We start from the raw sequence: 20295 nt of genomic DNA on the forward strand, positions 1-20295 counted from the left end.
TTTCTACACTTTGCTTTATTATCTGATTTTTCACAATGAGCAATAAAAGTTGTTCTAGAAACAAACTTCCGTTGAGTAAAATTCAGTTTTGTTTTGTTTTTAAAAGGATTTCTTCTAAGGAAAAAATAAAACAAGACAAAATCAGAGAGGGAGACAAACCATAAGAGACTCTTGATCATAGGAAACAAACTGAGGATTGTTGGAGGGGAGGGGGGTTGGTGGATGGGGAAACTGGGTGATGGACATTAAGGAGGGCATGTCATATAATGAGCACTGGGTGTTACATAAGACTGAGTAATCACTGACCTCTACCTCTGAAGCCAATAATACATACGTTAATTAACTGAATTTAAATTAAAAATAATAAATTAATTAAATAAATAAATAAATAAAAGTATTTTTTCCCCTAAATCTATGCCAACTGTTTGCTATCTTACGATGGATGCCATAATTTGCGAATACTGTGTTGAAGTCTTAAACCTATGCCTCAAACATTCAGAATTCATTCGCTGACTCCACATCCATATAGATTTTTAATAATAATCAGAGAGGTATCGATGCATAGCCCAGTGGTTACTGAAAGAGTCTTGCAAGCTGTACTTAAAGCACCATGAGCTGTTACGCTGGCTGCTCCATGTCTTGGAAATCAGAGAAAAACCGGAAATCTGTACGTCACGGGCCTCAAGATCACTGGTTCTAGAATCAGAGCCAACCAAGGAGATGTGACAGGACAAGGCTGAGGCTGGCCCTGAGAACACAGTGGCCAATGAAATCAAGGGGATGAGAAACATCAAAGGAATCTGACAATATTCTATAGCCATGTAGCCAGAACTGGGATTCTTGAAAACTGGGAAATCAGACATAAAAATGTATTCTTTGGGGCATGTGATGAAAATAAAAAGAACCCAGGGAAGAATGGAAGAAAAAAAAAAAAATCAGGAGCAAGAAGAGTCCAATGATTCCTGAGTTCCACGCATACTAATGTGTGCCAGTAACAAAGGGCAAATAATAAAGCAGAGAAGGGAGTCACACTTCATAGCATGGCTGAATTTGCCAATGTAAAGGTAGCAGGATGACCAGTGAAGTAACTTCAGCTGCAAAATGCAGTAGGCATCCAAGGGACCCCTGCAGCTAGCCCACAGGAAGACATCGATACGAGCCTTGGTATCAAAAGGTTAGAAATGAATAAATTTAAAGAACTAACTCACAGAGCAAAAACAAAGTCATGATTACATGAGATCCAACTTTATATGAATTTACTAGTTGTCAGTTACTTATGGGCCTAAGTTAACAGCAATTCTGTGTAGTTCAACTATAATGCAGTGTTGTTCCTAAAATAATCCACTGGTTTCCCAGGTCTCAAGTCAAAGAGTATCAATCAGATGTTATTTAAGGCCAAATCTGGAGGCTTAATTACATACAATCAACTATCCCTTTCACGATTTGGGTAAATCAAAGGAAAGGGGCAGCATCACCAAGGCATTCCTCTAGAGTACCCTGGAATCATCTGAGGAACTTTAAAAACGAGAGGTCTATGTCTCACCTCAGATACTTTGATTCAAGTGGCTTGGGAATTTAAGAATCCCGGGCACTAGCGCTCCAGGTGCAGACAGAGGTAAGAACCACATCGCTTCTCATCATCTCAAAAATGAGTGAGTCGGGCTGAACTGTAGTTTATAAAGAATTTTCAGCAGTGATCTCCTACAACTCTAATAAACATAATAGCTCCGCTTCTTTCACAGTAATAATGGAGCTCTCCCTGAATGTGAAATGGAGAAATGACAACCCCAACAGGTGACTACTTGTGGTTAATACTACTTCAACAGCTGGAAACAATGCCAAAATTAAGATATCTATGCTTGCTATTCTTTAGACATTCCAAAATCCACACCCTTTTACTGGGAGATTTCCACTTCTATCTTCCCCATCCCCCCTCCAGATGCACGTACAGATGAATAAAAGATGGGAAACAGGAAGATTGGCAGGAGTCCTGGTTACTATGGCAGCAAGTAAATGAAATGCCAAAGCTCATGAAACTGATAGTGAGAGCAGGAATCAGGTATACATCATCGAGCTACCTGTCTTGTTGATTGCTCTCCTTCATGCACAATTCAGTTCCCTGCCTTCACCTTACAGTTCAGCCTCTTTAGAGAGTAGGAGGAGGGCAGCACCGCAATGACATGAAGACTAGGGGAGCTAAGAACCGGCAAAAGATGGAGTGAGTGGAGATAAAAGGGTTATAAAAAAAATCATGTTTATATCCTGTAAATCTTCTAAACATCAGTGTACGGTTTTAGCAAAAATGTGTTCGTTGACTGGGTTCAAAGAAATTATTTTTTAAAGTACGCACTGATAGACGCAGAAACCTGGGCTTTGGCAAGAGTCAGATTTGCACACCCTACTGAACAACAGACCAACAGTGTGTCCACCGACCAGGCCGCTGCAGTGGTGCTTAATTCAAGTGATGAGAGGAGGCACTTGAGGGATCACACTCCTCTGAAGAGCAGGGAGGAGCAGGGTATAAAAGCACAGTGGAATTAAAGGAATAAAAACATCCTTCAAGATTCAGCTGCTTCCGAGGAGAACTGTGCCTTTCGTCTGCGATCCCATGTGTTATCCCTCTCATTCCACACACATCTTCCAAGTGTAATTATGTAGGAGTGCGTCCCCTTTCTTAACTAAGCTTCTTCAAGGTTGCATCTTACTCATCTTTAGTAGGTGCTGGAGACGCAAAGAACCTGGCACACAGAACGTGTTCGATAAATGATGAATACGTAAGTCAAAGAATAAATGGAAAGATGAGAGACGAAAGTTGCTAACTGCACTTAATTCACTGAAAAGGAAGAGAAGGTTAAGCCAAGTCATAAAATTCAAGGAGAAATAAGATCTTCAACTACAAGAGGAAAACAGCACCATTTTATTTTCAAAAGACAGAGATGCATTAATAAAGCTAAAGCACATCCTGTTGGTTAAAAAACAGATGCACAGTCAAGGAATGAGGAATAAACAGGTAAAAGAAACAGCCAGGCTCATAAAGGTGCCTCCAAACTTCTCAAGATTCTTGGAACATAATCAAGAATCACTGGACATTCTACTCCTAGCGTATAAAGGGAATATTACACATCCAAACTCACACTTTGAAAAGCTTTGAAAATTTCTGGAAACTGAGTCAGCAAGTCATGCTGTCTCTATGCACTATGAAGAGTCAACAGGATTATACAGAGTCTGCCAGAGGGTATGACAGTGAAATTTCATGTTACAGCTGGAAGGAGAGTGAAGGCAAGGAAATGCCAGTCCTCTTTTGTTGTGTTTACTTCCCATCCCTACAGTCTAACCTCAGTGTGTACCCTGGAGTACTGTATTCAACTAGGAGGCCACATATAAAAAGGGATATCAACTGCCTCAAAGTTGTCCAGAAAAAAATAAGACTGCAGGTAAAGGGTCTGAAACCCAAGTCCTGTGCTGCATACCCAAGAGAATGGAGAAGATGAAGCCTGATTTTGAGACTTAAGAGTGTATTTATCTTCAAATACTTAAAGAGAAGAAAAGGTAACACTGCAGAGGCCAAACCCGAACTATCAAATTAAAGCAGCAGACTGGAGGTAAGAAACCCCTTTCAAAGCAGAACTTTCTGAAAGCAAAATGCACATTCTGGGAGAGGGGACTGATAAAAGTTCTAGCTCCTGTGGGTGGTAGTTACATGGGTGTTTGCTTCACACATACAGCTGATCCCCATCATTTGTGGAACGCATACATGCCAGTTCACCTACTAGCTCAATTTTGTTTGTCACCCCCAAATCAGCACTCCCACCACTTTCACAGTCATTTGAGGACATGCGTGTGTGGAGACTGGTGGAAAATCTGCCACCCAATACACACATTCCCAGCTGAGGTCCAACAACCGAGGAGGCTCTGCCTTGCTTCAGATCTCCCATGGTAAAGCAGGTGCCTTTTTTTGCAGCCTACATAGTGCCATGTTTTTCACATTTTTGTGCTTTTTGTTGGTGCTGTTTAAAATGCCCGAGTGAGGTGAAGTGCTGTCTTAGTGTCCCTAAGTGCAAGAAGGATGTGCTATGCCTTACGGGAAAAAAATGTATTAGATAAGCTTCATTCAGGGCATGAGTTAGGATGCTATTACAGGCTTTGAGCTCAATGATTTCAAATCAAAAATACATATTTAATATGTCTTTATGAGAAAAAAAATGAGGTTATGTATCGATTAGTTAATTAAAATGTGGTGACCAGCCAGAGGCTCACAGGAACCTACCCATGTACTTCCTCAAGGGGCAATGACTCAATATTCACTGACTCAGTGTTAGAGGCAACTTTGCAGAACGTTAACTACCGCAAATAACAGTAACTAACATATTCACTAAGCTGTACACCTGTTCATGTTTCATGGACTGTGTATGTTCAATTTCACAAGCAAAAAGAATGTTTTGATAGGTGGGCTTCATGCATTATACAGAAGAATGAAATATGCAATTTCTCAGGCCCCTTCAAAATGTAAACAATCATTAGCTTTGCACTTACAGAGATAAGCAGAATTTTAAAACTCCAACCGTGCTTCTGGTTGGCAACATGTTCTTTTTGGGAAGGGCAGAAATGGGCTATAGGCTCTGAAATTTCAACTTTCAAATGCTAAGTGAAGAGGGGATACCAGGACTTCCCCGGATGTTGGAAGATTCAACACAAGCATCTAATTATGCTCCCTCCTGAAAACCTACTAAAGCTATAGTAAAGGGATTTTTTTTTTTTAAAGGTACAATTCTGCAAGAATGAGGAAGATGGGAAAACAGCAATTCAATTTTATAAGAAGGCAAGTGGATGGAAGAAAGCAGCAATGTGGAAAACCAAGAATCAACCACACTTACACTGCAGAACTCCTCAAAAGATCCGAGAACTGGCTACGCTGGGTACACCTCTGAAAGTGGGGGTCAAGTGAGAGATTAAAATAAGGCTTGTCAAAAGTGGAAGGATAATTGGATCCTTAGATGCATGTTTGGAAGTTTATTCTCTGGAGTGGACAAAACAGAGAGAAACCTCTGGATTGGAAGAAATACACACACAGCTGTAAGTGGGGGTTCCATACCAAAAAGAAATTGAGAAAAAAATGCATACTGAAAGAGACCCCTGTGTTCTTTCCCCACTTAGCTCCCAGAATAGTGGCCCAAGGCCTTTTATCCTTCAGGCAAGAACTCAAAGAATATTCTCTGGGGAATCTGACCTGTTCAAAAGATACCTCAGGAGTCATCCAACAAACAGCCAGGCCACCAAGGCCAAACAATGAAGCTGACGAGCTCCGCCCACACGTTTGGTAGTCCATCCTGTTCGATGTAAGCCCACAGCCAAAGATCAGCATACATTTGAGAAAAGCCTTTGATATGAGAGCCCAACACGGGAAAAACTGGAGTAAACAAACACTGCAGGAGGAGAAAACATTCAGAGATGAGGAGAGACAGCATCAACGCAACAAGAGACAATAAAAAAAGAAAGATTCGGGGAATAAAGGAGCCCTGAAAAATTAAATATCTGAGAAATTCTTTTTCAACAGAAGGGTTGGAAGATAAAGTTTAGAAACACCCTTAGAAAGAGCAAAAAGACAAAGACAATTAAGAAAATTAAAAAACAAAAGACTGTATGAAATTAACCAGACCATTACATGTGGTCCAAGAATTGAACAAAAGGGGTTCCAGAAAGGAGAAAACAGGGAGAATCAACATCCAAAAATGAAAGACACAGGACTGTCAAATTGAAAGAGCCCACTGAGGGCCAGGACACTGAATGAAAACTTTCAAGGCATATAATAATGAAATTTCCGAACACTGAGACTGGAAGCTAGGAAAATAATGGTCTTATGCTTCCAAATCTCTGAAGAAAAACACTTTCCAATCTACAATTCCATATTCAGCAAAACTTTTAAAGATATTTTTTGACATGCAAAAACTTTAATTCTAAGGATTTGTAGAATTGGAAAAAAAAATGAGTTAATGTGTCAATATTATCCGATTTCTTGCACTTGGAGAAGGGAGATACACAGAATGGGGGAAAGCTAAAAAGAACCCTCTAGTGCTCATTTAGAATTGGGAGGCATCAGTAGGTATGTATGAATTTCCTACCTCGGTATACTGAAAAGAGCCAGGGAGAAGGCATGTTTACCCCTGTAAGAATGAGCACACCCAGACCCTGGTTTCTAAATCCCATTCCCTACCAAATGCCTGATCCTGATGGGGGCAGGGAAAGCACAAGATAACCTATGAAAACACCTCACTGTTCTGGGAAATAAGGAAGTGTGTGTGATGGAAATGTGTCATGAAGGACACAGAAACTGGCCTGCAGAGTGTCACTGGCTAAATCTGGAAACATTTGAGCAAAATAATGACAGTAATGGATTATAACCCAGTAAATGAGTTCATACTGATAAATAATTGGGGAAAGAGGGAAACTCTTCATTTTAGTATAGCAAAACAAAACAAAAACAAAAACAGAATCACTGTTCTGCATTATCATAGTAATAACTGCTCAGGCAACGATTACCTATGGATGCTGAAATCAGGAGTTCAAGCTCGATGAGGAATAAGTTATTTACATAATCTCCAATTATTTCCCCACAAATTACTTATTAGCAAAAGGAAAATCAGTAACTTGACAAGGGAGAAACCTGGCAGACACTATCTTAATCAAGTATCAAAGTTAGTGTCAACAATAATGGGACAACACAACATCACACACCTCCCAATGTGAAGCTCAGAGGACATATTACTGCTTATGCCGTATACCCACCAAAAACGCATAGTGTGAATCTAATCATAAGGAAACAAACCCAAACTGGGTAGGGGCGTTCACAAAATGGCTTCTAAATTTCAATAATGTAAATACCATGGAAGACAAAAAAAAATGAGGAACTGCTGCCAATTAAAAGGGAGAGACATAAAAGCTTCTGAACTTAAAAAAAAAAAAAAATGCTGTAAAAGGACATTATTGGAACAGCAATATTTGAATCAAGACTTCATATTAAAATATTGTACCACTGTTACTTTCCAGATTTTGATGATTATACTGTGATTTTATGAGTGACTGTCTTAAATATACTCCAAGTACTTAAGGAGTAGAGGGGAATGGTGTCTGCAACTTAACACTCAAATGGTTCAGAAAAGTGTATGATTAAGAGAGAATGACAAAGCAAATGCGGCAAAATGCAAACTACTGGTGAACCTGGATGAAAATGATTCCAGAATTCTTTATACTATTCTCACAACTTTCGTGTAATTTGAAATTATTTCAAAATAGGAGCAATAAGAGAAAGAGAAAAGGCAGTGAAGGACAACCTCTTCAACTCTAGCACAGAACTCTGTACATTTTTGAGGGCAGACGTGTTCATACTGAAAATACTCAGTCACAGAAATGTAAATTTTTCATTTTATTCAAAGTTGGTACAGAAGTGCTAATAACATTTCCATAAAATAATTACTATACTTCAGTTACAGGACAAGATACCACAGAAAGGAATATACTTGGCAAGAAATGTAGGTTCATCTGAAGTTTCCAAATACTCTTGAAGGCTAATGCAGCAGCTGGAGAAGTACACACAGTACACACACGACAGTGTATTTTACAGAGTCAGTAATGAAAACTGACAGCTCTTTAAGCAGATTTGTTTTTCCATTTTTTTCAACAATAACACTTTTAAAAAACACATTAAACCAAGATCATACATGTCTACAATTTTTAAAAATCAGATTGTATACAGTAGGTTAGAATAATAGTCAAGTTAGAATTGTCATGTATGGTTAACAATCCTAAATCTACAATTTCAGTTGTATTCCCTTCAATATGGAAATAACCTGGTTTATACCAAATTCTACTTTCTGCTTGCAACTAAAACATTGTACAATGTGAAGATGGACCCCATCAATCAAACCTTAAAAAAAAAAAAAACTGTGGACAATAAAGGGTACACTGGAGATCAGTTTACAATTCCAAAAACTCACCAATAATGCAACAGCTTCATTTATAGTCACATTTGGTCTACAATGCATAACTGACGAAATGATACATGTACACAATACACACCCCAGTGCACAGACTGGTCTCTTACAGAAAATATGAACAAAGCATAATAGGGAGGACACTAGGAAAAACAATTTCAACGAAGACATCTTTTTAAAATGCAATACTTACATATCAAAAGTACTAGATAAAAGCAGCAGTACTCTGCTGACATTTGGCTTAAAAATAAAGAAATGAATGAAGCGATTTCACAGGATATTAGAAAAGGAATTGGTTTTCTTCTTGAAGAAGACTACTAACTTTTGCACAGCAACTATTTTTGATATCCACCTTATCAAAAAAAAAAAAAAGCACTGAGAAGCGTAACGTAGTTCATATGTGATTGCCAACATAGGTCTGGGCAACAGGAAATGGGATGTCCAAGCAAAGAATGGGTAGATCCCTGCTGTATTTCTGAACTCTGTTGGCAATCTATAAACAGAAGCAATATTGGTGGGGGAAAGCAGGGAACAGATTCCATATTATCTGACACTAATGTAATATGTCATTATTAACAAAAATAAAGCTTTTGCATTTTAACAACGCCACAGAAAAGTCCATGAGCAAAAGACTTGTTGATTTGTTTTTGCCACTCAAAAGTTAGAGATCTCAAAGTGAAATTAGAAAATTCTAATTATACATATTTACACTGCTAGGACGACTTTCACCTAGACTAATTAAAGCAATTTTCCATGGAATTATAAATGAAAGATATTCTGCCAAAGGAATCTTCAAAAGCATTAAATTCTTACAAATGATTTTAAATTTAAAAACAACACTTAAAAAGATACAGACACATACTATATAGGACTAACAGGTTGTAACTGCTTTGCCTTAACACACACTGCTAAGCCAAAGACGTTCCTCAAAACTTTCTTTTTTTTTCCTGCATTTCTGGCACTCCTCTGCCCTCGTCCCCCAAACCAGAGGTTTTACATTTCTAAAATACTGAGGGAACACACCTGTTTTTTACTACAGGAGCAATCTCTCCCTCAAGGTGTTCCGGTTAACCCTTCTCAAACATGTGACATTAGTCTACATCAGCTTTAATCTTCATCCCATGTATTACCAGAGTGGACCAAGTCTTTCCTTAAGAAGATAAATACACAAACTAGAGGAGAGTGGGAACAAAGGTAGTCACTTTTCTCCCATTCTGAGAGTTATAGTTTTTGACCTATGGGCAAAATCCAAGACAAAGACTATTTATTCATTCTTGATAAACTGGGACTATTCAGGTAAAGAAGGCAAGGGATAAGACAAGGGCAATACGGAGTGCAAGAAAACACATTTTCTTCTGCACGCACATTCTGATTTCATCTACTCTAACCATGAAGCAGGGAATGGGACAGGTAAAAGAATGCTTTAGACTCTTATAACCCCTGTGAAAAGCAAAGTAGCTCGTTTGGCAGATATGTCTCAGATTTAGTTTGATGCTCAGAACACTTGGATCAAATTCTGCTCTATTAAAATGAAGTGCAGTAAAGCACATGAAAAAATAAAGATACGTTCACCTCTTACAAACCTACACAAAGATTAAGACAAGTAGTATTTGCCCTGTTAAAATGTAAAATTTCTCCATGTTTTCAGGGAACTACTGATAGCAGGTAAAATTGCCTAAAGATTTAAGATAAAAAATAGGAACACCAACGGCTCTACAGCTTAAAGCAAAAGCTTGTCAAACTCTTCCACCCACCAAAAGCCTAGAAGTCTGTCCCTGTTTTAGTTCCAGACTGTAGGAAAGAACCCAGAGACCCCATTTTCGCTAGTAACCCCCAAATATAGCTGCAACATTCTTGATTATTTGTCTCTTCTCCCTCTACCAAAGTAGTACAAACTTATTCAGATTATTACACTTGAATCACTTATCATTTAGGACCCCAACTCAGGATACCTCATTGTCTGGGGCTTCCAATACTGGGGTCCTCCACAGCTCCCAAGACAAACGCCCGGTGGGCTGTACAAGCGGCACTTGTGGGGTACTAAGAAATACTGTCAGTCTTGTGCTTTCTACACGTGGAGACACACACCTGCACGACGTGGTTTGTGCTTTCCGTGGACTTTTACTTTAAGCTTCTTACCTATCATGGAATGTGAAACTGTTGTCAGATGTATGTTCTCAGATATGCCTATCAAACCTGCACTGGAAAAACAATAGTTAAAATATACTCACAGAATTAATAAGTAACCTTACAGTTTTAATTAAGGATATAAAACAAATATAGATGAATAAATAACATTTAAACTGCAACAGGAATTAGAGCTACCTGGTTTCCTTGAACCTAAACAAAGGCTGTGTATAAAGTATGTAAATATAAATGTATTTTTTGTATTTCCTTGACTAGTTGTAACAAAATTTAAAAAGAGGAATTGTTACAAATAAGTATATTCTATCAGGAAAGGGAAATGTGTAAACTAGCAGAGTCAATATTGGCAACCAGAAGGCACTAATAAAAACACATAAATTTCAGAAGCTGATTATATTATGAAATACCCTATATATTGGCCTTTGCCAATTTGGGATTTCAATAACAGCAATGAGCTTAATTTCAGTTTCCAACTATTATAACCAAAAAGTGAGTTAATTAAGGAACATTCATTCCACTTAATAGAAGTCTAGGCTACAATGATATATTGAAAAATTATCCAGACTAATTTGTCCAAAGGCAATTAAAAAAAAAGTAAACACTCCTTCCTCCAGCAGCACTGGGGTACAAGGTGAATTTACCAAGATAAACTAAGTCTCCAATAAGGTTGTGGTTATCTACCGTCAACTTGTGCTGTTGCGGAAATCACTGAAATATGTATTTCCCTTATTGACAGAGTTCACAGACTGTAAACTATCTTAAACTTGGGGTAGGGGTAGGAGAGGATGGAGGGGCTTCATTATCATGGACAACAATTACGATATAGAGCTTTTCTGATAGCAAAGCCACTGCTCCCACACTAAGAAAAATCTGAGACCACTGTGCTTTTGTCCTGACTTGCTCTTAATTTGCTTATTTGTTCTAGCATCCCTCTCTTCAATCATAGTATGAATCCAGATAACCAAACCACACTGAAAAGTCATTACATAAAGTAAGGTTATTGGTTTAAAATCAAAAGCTTCAGATTATGGTCCTCCCCTAAAAAGTAAAGTATGTGAAATCAGTAACGATACAGATACATCAAACCTTTTTCACCTATTTCTGAGTAAGACAATGTATCCATGGTTAAGGCTGTTAGTTACCAGATAAACTGGGTGCTTAACCCAAAACAAAAAACTAAATCCTATCTTTTATATAAAGGATTTGAGATGGATAACAGAAACATAAATTATATCAATTTTCACAACATTCCTTTAAAGGTGAATCAGTAGTTTAAAGCCTTATTCCCAGCACTGGAAAGAAGTTTAAATAAACACATTTATAGGACTCCATGAACAATGGTGTGGGACTCAGTGCTGGCAAAGCCTGTAAGCAGTTTGAACCTTAGCTAAATTCAATTCTAGAAGTGAAAGAAGTTGAATACCTAGTCTTCCAACAGAGGGGGAGAGTTTGATAAAAAGCATACCAAATTAAGAGAAATGACTTAATGGAGGAAAAGGGGTTTGCAGCCCTGAGTTAAGCCAACCAAGTCTAACCAAGTGTAGTAATCAAAGCTTCTTATTTAATTCAGCTTCATACCTAACTAGTACAAAAGGGCTTCTCTATATGCCAACTGACTAGTTCCAATTTTTACCCTTAAGTACTGCAAGAACAAGGCTTTTTGGCATCAAAACAAACTCCATTCCTCTCTGTATTGTGATACCACCATCTCAAAGGGACTGGTATGAATTTTAACTATTGCTGCCTCCCTAATTTTTGAGGAAAAGAGTTTTCGGAATATAATAATGATGAATTACTAGGGCTTTTATTATTGGTGAACACTAGTGAACATTAGTCTGAGAAAGTCATTCTTGAGAATTTAACAGTTTAAGCTAATAGAAATCTAGTATATTTAAACACAACTATGTTTTATATATATAATGAATTATTTGGATCCAAGTCTTCAAAACTGGGGCAAAGCAGCACTTTTGCGCATCACAGCAAGAAGCCTGAACATGAATTAAGCTGATAAAAGATCAAAATAGGAATTTGAGAAGCGTTAAAAGAACGAACAGGTGAAGAATTAAAGCAATGTGAGGGAAGACAAATGGAGGCAAAGACCAGTCTCTCTGAATGGTAGGTAGGTGGGTATACCACAAATAGGAATATACCCTATTTGTAAAGTCTGCTCAAGCTAATGTCAACATCAAAATGTCTTAATGCAATTTAACACTTCATTAATGAGCAATCTTATGAATACAAGCCTAAAAGCATTTTTTTCTACTAAAGTATCACTATCAAATATCAGTCCTTTTAACCTCAAATATGTTTTAAAAACTCCTATTTCACAATATTTAACATCAAACCAGGGTTTAACTGGCTGGATCTTATTCACTGGTATCCTAATCTATAGGGGAAAGGTTTAAACTAGCCGACAGCCAAGATGCTTCCAGTTCTAGAATTCACTGAACAGAATTCTCCATCTGCACATTTTAAGCTAATGTTTGTCCTTTGCCTAACTAACTTGTTAAGTTTGTATCACCCAGGTATTTCTCAGCATCTCATTTAATAGTTTTTCTGACTTCTTAGGAAAATTTTGTCCTGGCAAGTCTCTGTGGTCACATAATGTAACAGGAATGGTCTACATACATCGCTCAATCCAGAACTGGGGAATGGTGGCAAGGTGTCACTCACTACTCCATACCCACGTGGTCCTTTCCAGCCATCATACCACAGATGAAAACAACACAGCGGGGTAAAAACTATAAGGGAAGTAAGTAAGCCAAATACTGCCAAGTGGGAACACTGATGGGTCTAACCTTTTAATAGCTAATGATATAGCCAGTATGTAGGATGGTAAAGTATGAGAATAACCCACAGGCTGCACTGAATGATATTTGAATAGAGAGGGGAAGATCCATGCACCCTGTAAGTATAGGGAAGAAAAAGCAATGGACTGAGAAATGGAGACAGAGACTCTCAGTGCCCTGGACAAGACTTTTCAGTCCCCCCACTCCCAATTAGCCTCGGGTTAGAGACTGAGTGACAGCCTCCCAATCAATTCTTAAAATGTTAAGTTTCACATGTGATAGGTCTCTGCTAATTACTTGAACGTGCTAAGAACTATGATCCTGGCCAGACTCTTTGTGCAAAAAGACAATGAATCCTTTGAGCCAATTGAAAAGGAAGCCTTGCGAGAGGAGATCTGCTGAAAATAGGCCAAAGGACACAGTACCACCACTATTGCTTGATGCTTCCCTAACCTAAAGATAAGAGTGAAAACCTCACCAGGAAGAGAATGGCTGTGGAAAAAGATTGGCTCAGCTATTTCAAAAGCCACTTACTATCTTGGAGCAAAAGGACATATATTTTTGGAGCCAATAATTCTTCTGCGTGCCAGAGTAATAAGCTCTGCTCATCAGATCTTAGGACTGAGATTGCCTGAAAGGATAAAAATCTAAGAACTAGGGATACCACTAACAGCAGATCAGACAGTATTTTTCTCTACCTTTGAAGAACCAGTCTCCTCACTTCATTTTGACTCTTGGGTAACTATTTTAGTCAATATCACTCTTACTCAATTCTGAACCTTAGCTTGAGCCAATATAAAAATATATACATATTAATGTCTACAGATGAAATGTCATCATTTAGTACCCATTTAGTGTAAAGTATGAACATTTTGCTAGCTTAACACAGACCAGGTATCACTCCATGAACAATCATTCTAACGAAACATACTGAACAGTGGTCCCCTGAACGAAGCTGCAATCAGCAATTCACATACTTATTCAAGCACATTACCTACTACTGGAAAGCAATAAGAAGGGCAAGATTCAGGGACTTCAGTCTCAACAGTGATGATTATACTGGCAAGAATAAACATCCTAATGGATATACTAACAGTCATTCCTTATTTACAGACATTAGTACTCTAAACTTGACCTACCGCTATATATACACAAACAGACACAAGATGATGTATTTCGTGTATCGTACTAAGACAGCAGCAAAGAGAAGGTGGGGGAGGCGGGATCCTAATACTTCAAACTATTAGGGCTCAACATTAAATAAAGGGGAAAAAAACTCACATAAACACCACCTATTAATTTATGCTGTAAGAAGAAGGGGTATAAGAAGGCTGCCCAGCCACTGTGTCAATCCTCTTTGCTGAGTTACACAGCAATGTGTTCAAAGTCAAAGAAAATTTTAATTCCTATGACTTAATGCCAATTTAAAAAATCTAAGGTCCTATTATTTTCCCAAATACCAAAAGGTTGTCTCAAAGGAAAAACAGTTCCTTTCAGAAGAGGACAAACCATGAGTCCAGCTTTGCATACATGGTTTTTCTGTTCTTCCTAACAGACTTTTTGTAACCTTGGACGTATCAGAGCCACAGCCTCCGCCAAAGAAAAGGATGGTCCCTATTTATTTGGCCCCCAGCTTATAAACTGTAAGAATGAAATTGAGAAAAAACTCTACAAGGCACTCTAAGCTCTCAGAAATCATGCTATTCATACATGAGTTATTTTTTCATCTACAGACTCAGTCCATCAGAAAGCCTCCTGGAGATGGGAAGACATTATGCTACCTGATAATTTCTAAAATCAACTTTGGACTAATCAAGTCCATCATAATGAAACTCGTTTATAGAATACAAAAAATTTAAAGTCATTAGGACTGAGTTTTGATTCAAAAATCTACAAAAGTATCTAAAAAAGTAATACTTTTCCCTAAAGAATACAAGCTTCATAAAATCATGCAATTTAAAAAGTATCAGAGATTACAGGAAAGTCAAAGAAAGTAGATACACAATTAGTTTCCTTCATATGTCATGGAGGAAAAAGGACCATGTTGAGCACACAGACACAGAACTTTGTAATCTGTAGAGCTTTTCTCTAATGTCTTTTGTATCCTGTCCTCAAGGGGAATCAGCCTGTGAAAAAGATTCCCATCCACGAAGGTTACAACAGAGTGCCAAGCCATGTGAAGACAGAGGATCCTGTAAGTACACAGGTCGTAGGATATCCTCCACAAGACATACTACTAAACCCAGAAGTTCTTATTCATGACACCTCTTTAACATGCTATCCACTCCACAGAAAGACTATACTGACAACCTACCAATGGCAAAGCATGCACTCAGTTTTCTGTTACTGATGCTGAGTTTGCACTGGAACCTCCTCATGCTCTAAGTCAATGTAACTTTTTAAAAATGTAGAGGCCGTGTACAGATGGCAAGTCTTTCCAAAAAAAAAAAGTAAATCAGGAAAACAAACTTATCAAGGATAAAATATGATCTCAGAATTATATTTTCCCTCCAAAAACTCAACTTCAATATATCATGATCTAATCAAGCAGGGCAACCCAGCACAAAGGCACTGACAATTTTCTTCAAATTTCTGGACATATCTTCCAACTGAATCCACTTGGAAAAGTGTGTAGCTAATAAAAAAGGTTACCAAATGACAAGAACAAAGAACAAAGCTAGAGAATTAGTGGAGTATGAGTAGTCGCCTGTTTAGCATAAGCTGATCAAACACTGCTTGAGGACTGCTAATTCCCAAACTATATAAACAACCTTAACTTGGTCAATCAATTTGGGGATCATCAGCAATGTTCACTTCATTTTCTCCCCTAATCATCTGACAATACAATCATGACATAACTTTTTATCAAGACAGAGTTGGTGGTCATTTGAGTATGGTTCACTTAAACTTCGGTCAAAGTAGGAAAAAAAAAAAAAAAAAGGAACTGAAACAAACTTTTTACCAACATTCCATATGTTGGTGGTACAAGAACAGCTACAGGTAAACATTCTTCTTCCTTTCTTTTGGCAATCAGAATCCACAGGCTCATGCTAGCAAAATGAACCTGGCAAACAAACTAACCTGTCCTGATACAAGGACCCCACAAGCACATCAGTTAGGTTTTCAGTACACAACTGATTATACAATGTCCACGAATTCAGTTTTAAATGGTAGTAGGGATTACAGAGACAGAGAAAAAACTCTGAAATGAGCAAGTCCTCTACTTCAGGATAAGAAGGCCTACCAAGATTTGGCAGTGCACACAGTATACCTTATTTGTAATAATCTTAGCATATATTCTGCTCTACATGTTCTATGAGAATAATTGGTCTCTCCTTACTTTGGTATGGAAAATTTTAAACCACATTTGCACAATTCAGTCTGTTAAACAAGTTTACTTCATTTAGGTTGAAAATTTACTTTCATCCATCTCTGGGAAAATAAAGTCTTGCAAATAGATGATTTTCTGCTAAGTAAAATTTGGCTAAAACCTATAGCGTAAACAATGCCTGAGAGATGCAACAGTTACATAAGTTTTGTTTTTGTTTTTTTTCCAAAGACCAGTATTTTCTTAAGTTAGTGTCTCATCATATCCTTAAAAAGTTCATAAGGAGAAATAAACAAACATGAAAATTCCAAGTGAACACACAGCAAAAAGTCCAATATTTAATATTAGTTTAACTTGTGGAGGCTCTTCCAACATTTGTAAACAAACAGCCTCCTCCTCCATCAGGTCTCTGAGACTCCTCTTGCTGAGGCTCTTACTTTTAAAGCCACAGAACCAATCTATGAACTTCCAGTACCGGCCTCCATCCTCTGTTTCCTTCTTCCTCTCTTTCTCACCCATAAGAGCTGCTTGCCCATTGGAATAAGCATCTACTGGTGTTTCTGCCTCTGAATGCCCTAACGAAGCCACCGGATTGCCCTCTTCTCTGCAGGTCACCAAGAGATTAACATCTTCCGGCTGAAGGCCCTTGATACTATCTTCAGATTTCCCATTGGGAATGATGTGGTTGATGGCCTCACTGTTCTCACTGCACCTCAGAATGCTCTTCTCTTGCATTTTGTACGGTTCATCTTTCGGGGAGCAGCTTTCCTTCACCACCAGGCTCTTCTTAGACCAAAAGGTGGTGGTACGAATCTGTTCCTTTGTGGGAGGTGGTGTGAGAAGGCTAACAATTACAGTAATGAGTCCTGTGACCCAAAACAATGCTGTGGCCACATACATGTAATGGATGTCTTTGATGAAGCCTGGCCTGTTATCAGGTTGGTCACATTCTGGGGCACGGTATGCAAAGGCCAGTGTCAAACGGACTGCTCCAAGAACAAAGCCAGCCATTCCACCATAGAAAGCCCCTTGCTCGTTGCAGCGCTTCCAGAAAATTGCCAGAAGGAACAGGGCCGCAACTGGGGGTGTCAGGTAATCTGCTACCTCCTGAATGTAAAGGTACATCTGGCCTCCTTGCATCTCCACGATGATTGGCACCCATGCAATGCTGATCACCACCATAAAAGCCACAAATATCCTCCCCACAATCATTAGTTCCCTGGAGCTTGCGCTCCTGCGGATGAGTTTGTACACATCGAGGGTGAATATGGTACTGGCACTGTTAAAGATAGAGTCCAAGTCGCTCATCAGAGCTGCAATCATCACTGCCATCATTAAGCCACGGAGGCCCACGGGAACCAGCTTCATCACCAGGCGTGGGTAAGCAATATTAGAGCACCCAGCTCTGCTTCCACATACTTGCATGCAGTGCTCTGGGTTGATGCAAGCTATATCATCAGCAAACAGTATTCTGGAAATCATTCCTGGGACAACTATGATAAACATTGGCAGAAGCTTCAAGAAGCCAGCCATAAGAGTAGAGCCTTTGGCATGAGCAATGTTTTTAGCTGCTAAGACTCTCTGCACGATGACTTGGTCAGCACACCAGTACCATACTGAAGCTGGGGTCTGCCCAAGAACGAATCCAGGCCAAGGAACATCTTCATCTGTTGGATTCCGCAACATTTTCAGTGCATCTTTCTTAGGGTGGACATGACAAGAATTTGTGTTGGAAAGGTTGTATGTCAACAAGATGGAAGTAACATTGGGTGAGGCCAACATGTACCTTCTCTTAACTTCCTCAAACCCGCCAATCTCCATCATGCTAATAATCATAAGTGTGAGTGCCCCAACGATCATAAGCAGAGCCTGGAGAGTGTCTGTGTAGATCACTGCAACAAGGCCTCCGGTGACAGTCAGCAAAGCAGTCATGCCAATGAGCAGGATGACAGACACATAGAGGTTCCAACCCAAAGACTCCTGGATAAAGAGGGCACCCGAATACAGATCCACTGAGAGCTTGGTGAAGATATAGAGAATCAGAGACAAGGCTGCGAAATAGACCTGAATCCTATGGCCACCAAATCGCTTGGACAAGTATTCAGGCATGGTGTATACCCCTGACCGGATGTAAATAGGGATGAAAACCCATCCCAGAAGTTGCAAAAGCAGTAAGGCATTGAATTCCCATGCGCCCACTGCAAATCCACTTGCAGCTCCAGATCCTGCCAGCCCAATGAAGTGCTCACTCCCAATATTGCTCACAAACAGAGAGGCACCAATTGCTACCCAGGTCATAGAGCGCCCCGCCAGGAAGTATCCACTCACGGTGCTTCTATTAGATTTCCACATGGCAAAAAAACCAATGCACATGACCAGGATAAAATACAGGGCCACTATGGCAATGTCTGCTGTCTCCAGTACAGCCCTCATTTTGGTAACTTTGTGAATAAAAGTGTCCAATGACAGAAGTGTCCAACTTTATTTACTCATTAGTAACCCCAGACAAGTCTGTAAACCATACGTGAACTGGACTACACAGAGCAACACAGCAGGTCAAAGTCTTTGTCCTTTGGTTTGCTGTCTTGATGGTGGTGGTTGTGATAAACTTTGAAGGAGACAGTTTAAATTTTCCTCCGCTTCTTAATTGGGATTGAGAACTTAGCTCGTACTCTTAATCCACTCTCCACAAGACCATCAGCATTTACTCAGGTGCTGGAGGAGAAATTCTGAGTTGCAGCTAAGTTAGTGAAGCCTACTGTACCAACCCTGCAAGGCAGCAAAGACAAAAGACAAAGATTGAATTAGAGGAGGGTCTCACCAAGTGATGAGGAAACTTTCAGTCTAGCAAAAACGGCGCAATAAGACATTCTTTATAAAAAGAAAAAAAATTTTTTATATACTTCAGTTCCACAGGAAAGAGCAATCTAAACTAGCACATCAGGTAGTTAAAGTCATGAGAATATTTATCATTTTGAACTAAGAACAAAAATTCATTGACCTCGTAACTAAGTGACCTAACTTCTCTAGCAACTAAGAACTGCCTAGCATGACATTGCCCTTTTTTTGTCTTGCTGTGGTCGTCTCAGATTGGAACAGACACCAAGATCTTAAAGCACCTTAAGGGAAAAGGGTGGGGAAAAAACACTAATTATTCATAAGGGCACCAGAATGAATCTTCAAATGCTATGAATCCTGAATAATGCACTCTATCACCAGTTAGGGTACTGTATGGAATAGGCAGGTAGACTCAACTCAGTGTTATCATCTACCCCCCAAACACAAAATCAAGTATCACTTAGTCTATGCAAATTTATTATTGTAAAATTTTCCTAAATTCCTACTACAAATGTGTATGTGGTAATTATACAGTAACGTAGAAATTGTGAAATGACTCCTGCCCTAGAGGGAAACAAGACATTCCAGACAAAAAAAACACAAAAAACTAGGAACATACAACTTATAAAACCCTAACATTTTATTATTTCTCCTAGCTAGACGACATCAGAAGATTTTTGAAAAATGTTCAAAAAGGTAATTTCCTTCCCTTCCTTTTCACCAGGCAGTAATTCTAAGAGAATCTCTGAGAGGATAAAGGCACAGTGACACAAAGTTTGATCTTGTTGAGTAGTTTTCCTTTTAATTATGCTTTCTTATTGAAGGGTACAGAAAGCAAGGAGAGTAGGGAGGAGGAGAACAAAATTTCTGAAAGACTGAAAAATAATGTATTAGCTCTTCCAAACCTCAATGAAACAAACATTTATCAACCATTAGATAACAAGTTATCTTCAATTAAGTCAGTCAGACATTTTTCAGTCCTGGATTAAGGAAAAAAAAAAAATCACTGCAAAACAGACATTTAAATCCATCTAAAATCAAGTTTATGAATCTGATGCTTTTCTCCTGAAAAAGAGACAAATTCTAAATCTACAAAGTTAATTATAATTGTAGCTAAGAGATCAATTTGAAGAACATTTTGTTATTCATCCTATGCCTGCCACACATCGACTTCTAATGTGAGTTTTCCTTTTGTGATAAACCAACC

General features: G+C 38.7%; 2 protein-coding genes across 3 annotated transcripts in view; both read right to left on the bottom strand.

Annotated features, from left to right (window-relative positions):
* The window catches only part of MRPS6 (mitochondrial ribosomal protein S6), a 64223-nt gene that overhangs the window by 23061 nt on the left and 20867 nt on the right, over window positions 1-20295 (bottom strand). The window lies entirely within an intron of this gene.
* The window catches only part of SLC5A3 (solute carrier family 5 member 3), a 33758-nt gene continuing 20870 nt past the window's right edge, over window positions 7408-20295 (bottom strand). For both annotated transcript variants that reach the window (XM_036080427.2, XM_036080428.2), the window contains exon 2: window positions 7408-19019. In XM_036080427.2, the coding sequence (XP_035936320.1) occupies window positions 16527-18683 (2157 nt within the window). In that variant the 5' untranslated portion in view covers window positions 18684-19019 and the 3' untranslated portion in view covers window positions 7408-16526. The remainder of the gene's footprint in view (window positions 19020-20295) is intronic.

Source organism: Halichoerus grypus, chromosome 1, assembly GCF_964656455.1.
Source record: "Halichoerus grypus chromosome 1, mHalGry1.hap1.1, whole genome shotgun sequence".
In the NCBI taxonomy this organism is placed as follows: domain Eukaryota; kingdom Metazoa; phylum Chordata; class Mammalia; order Carnivora; family Phocidae; genus Halichoerus; species Halichoerus grypus.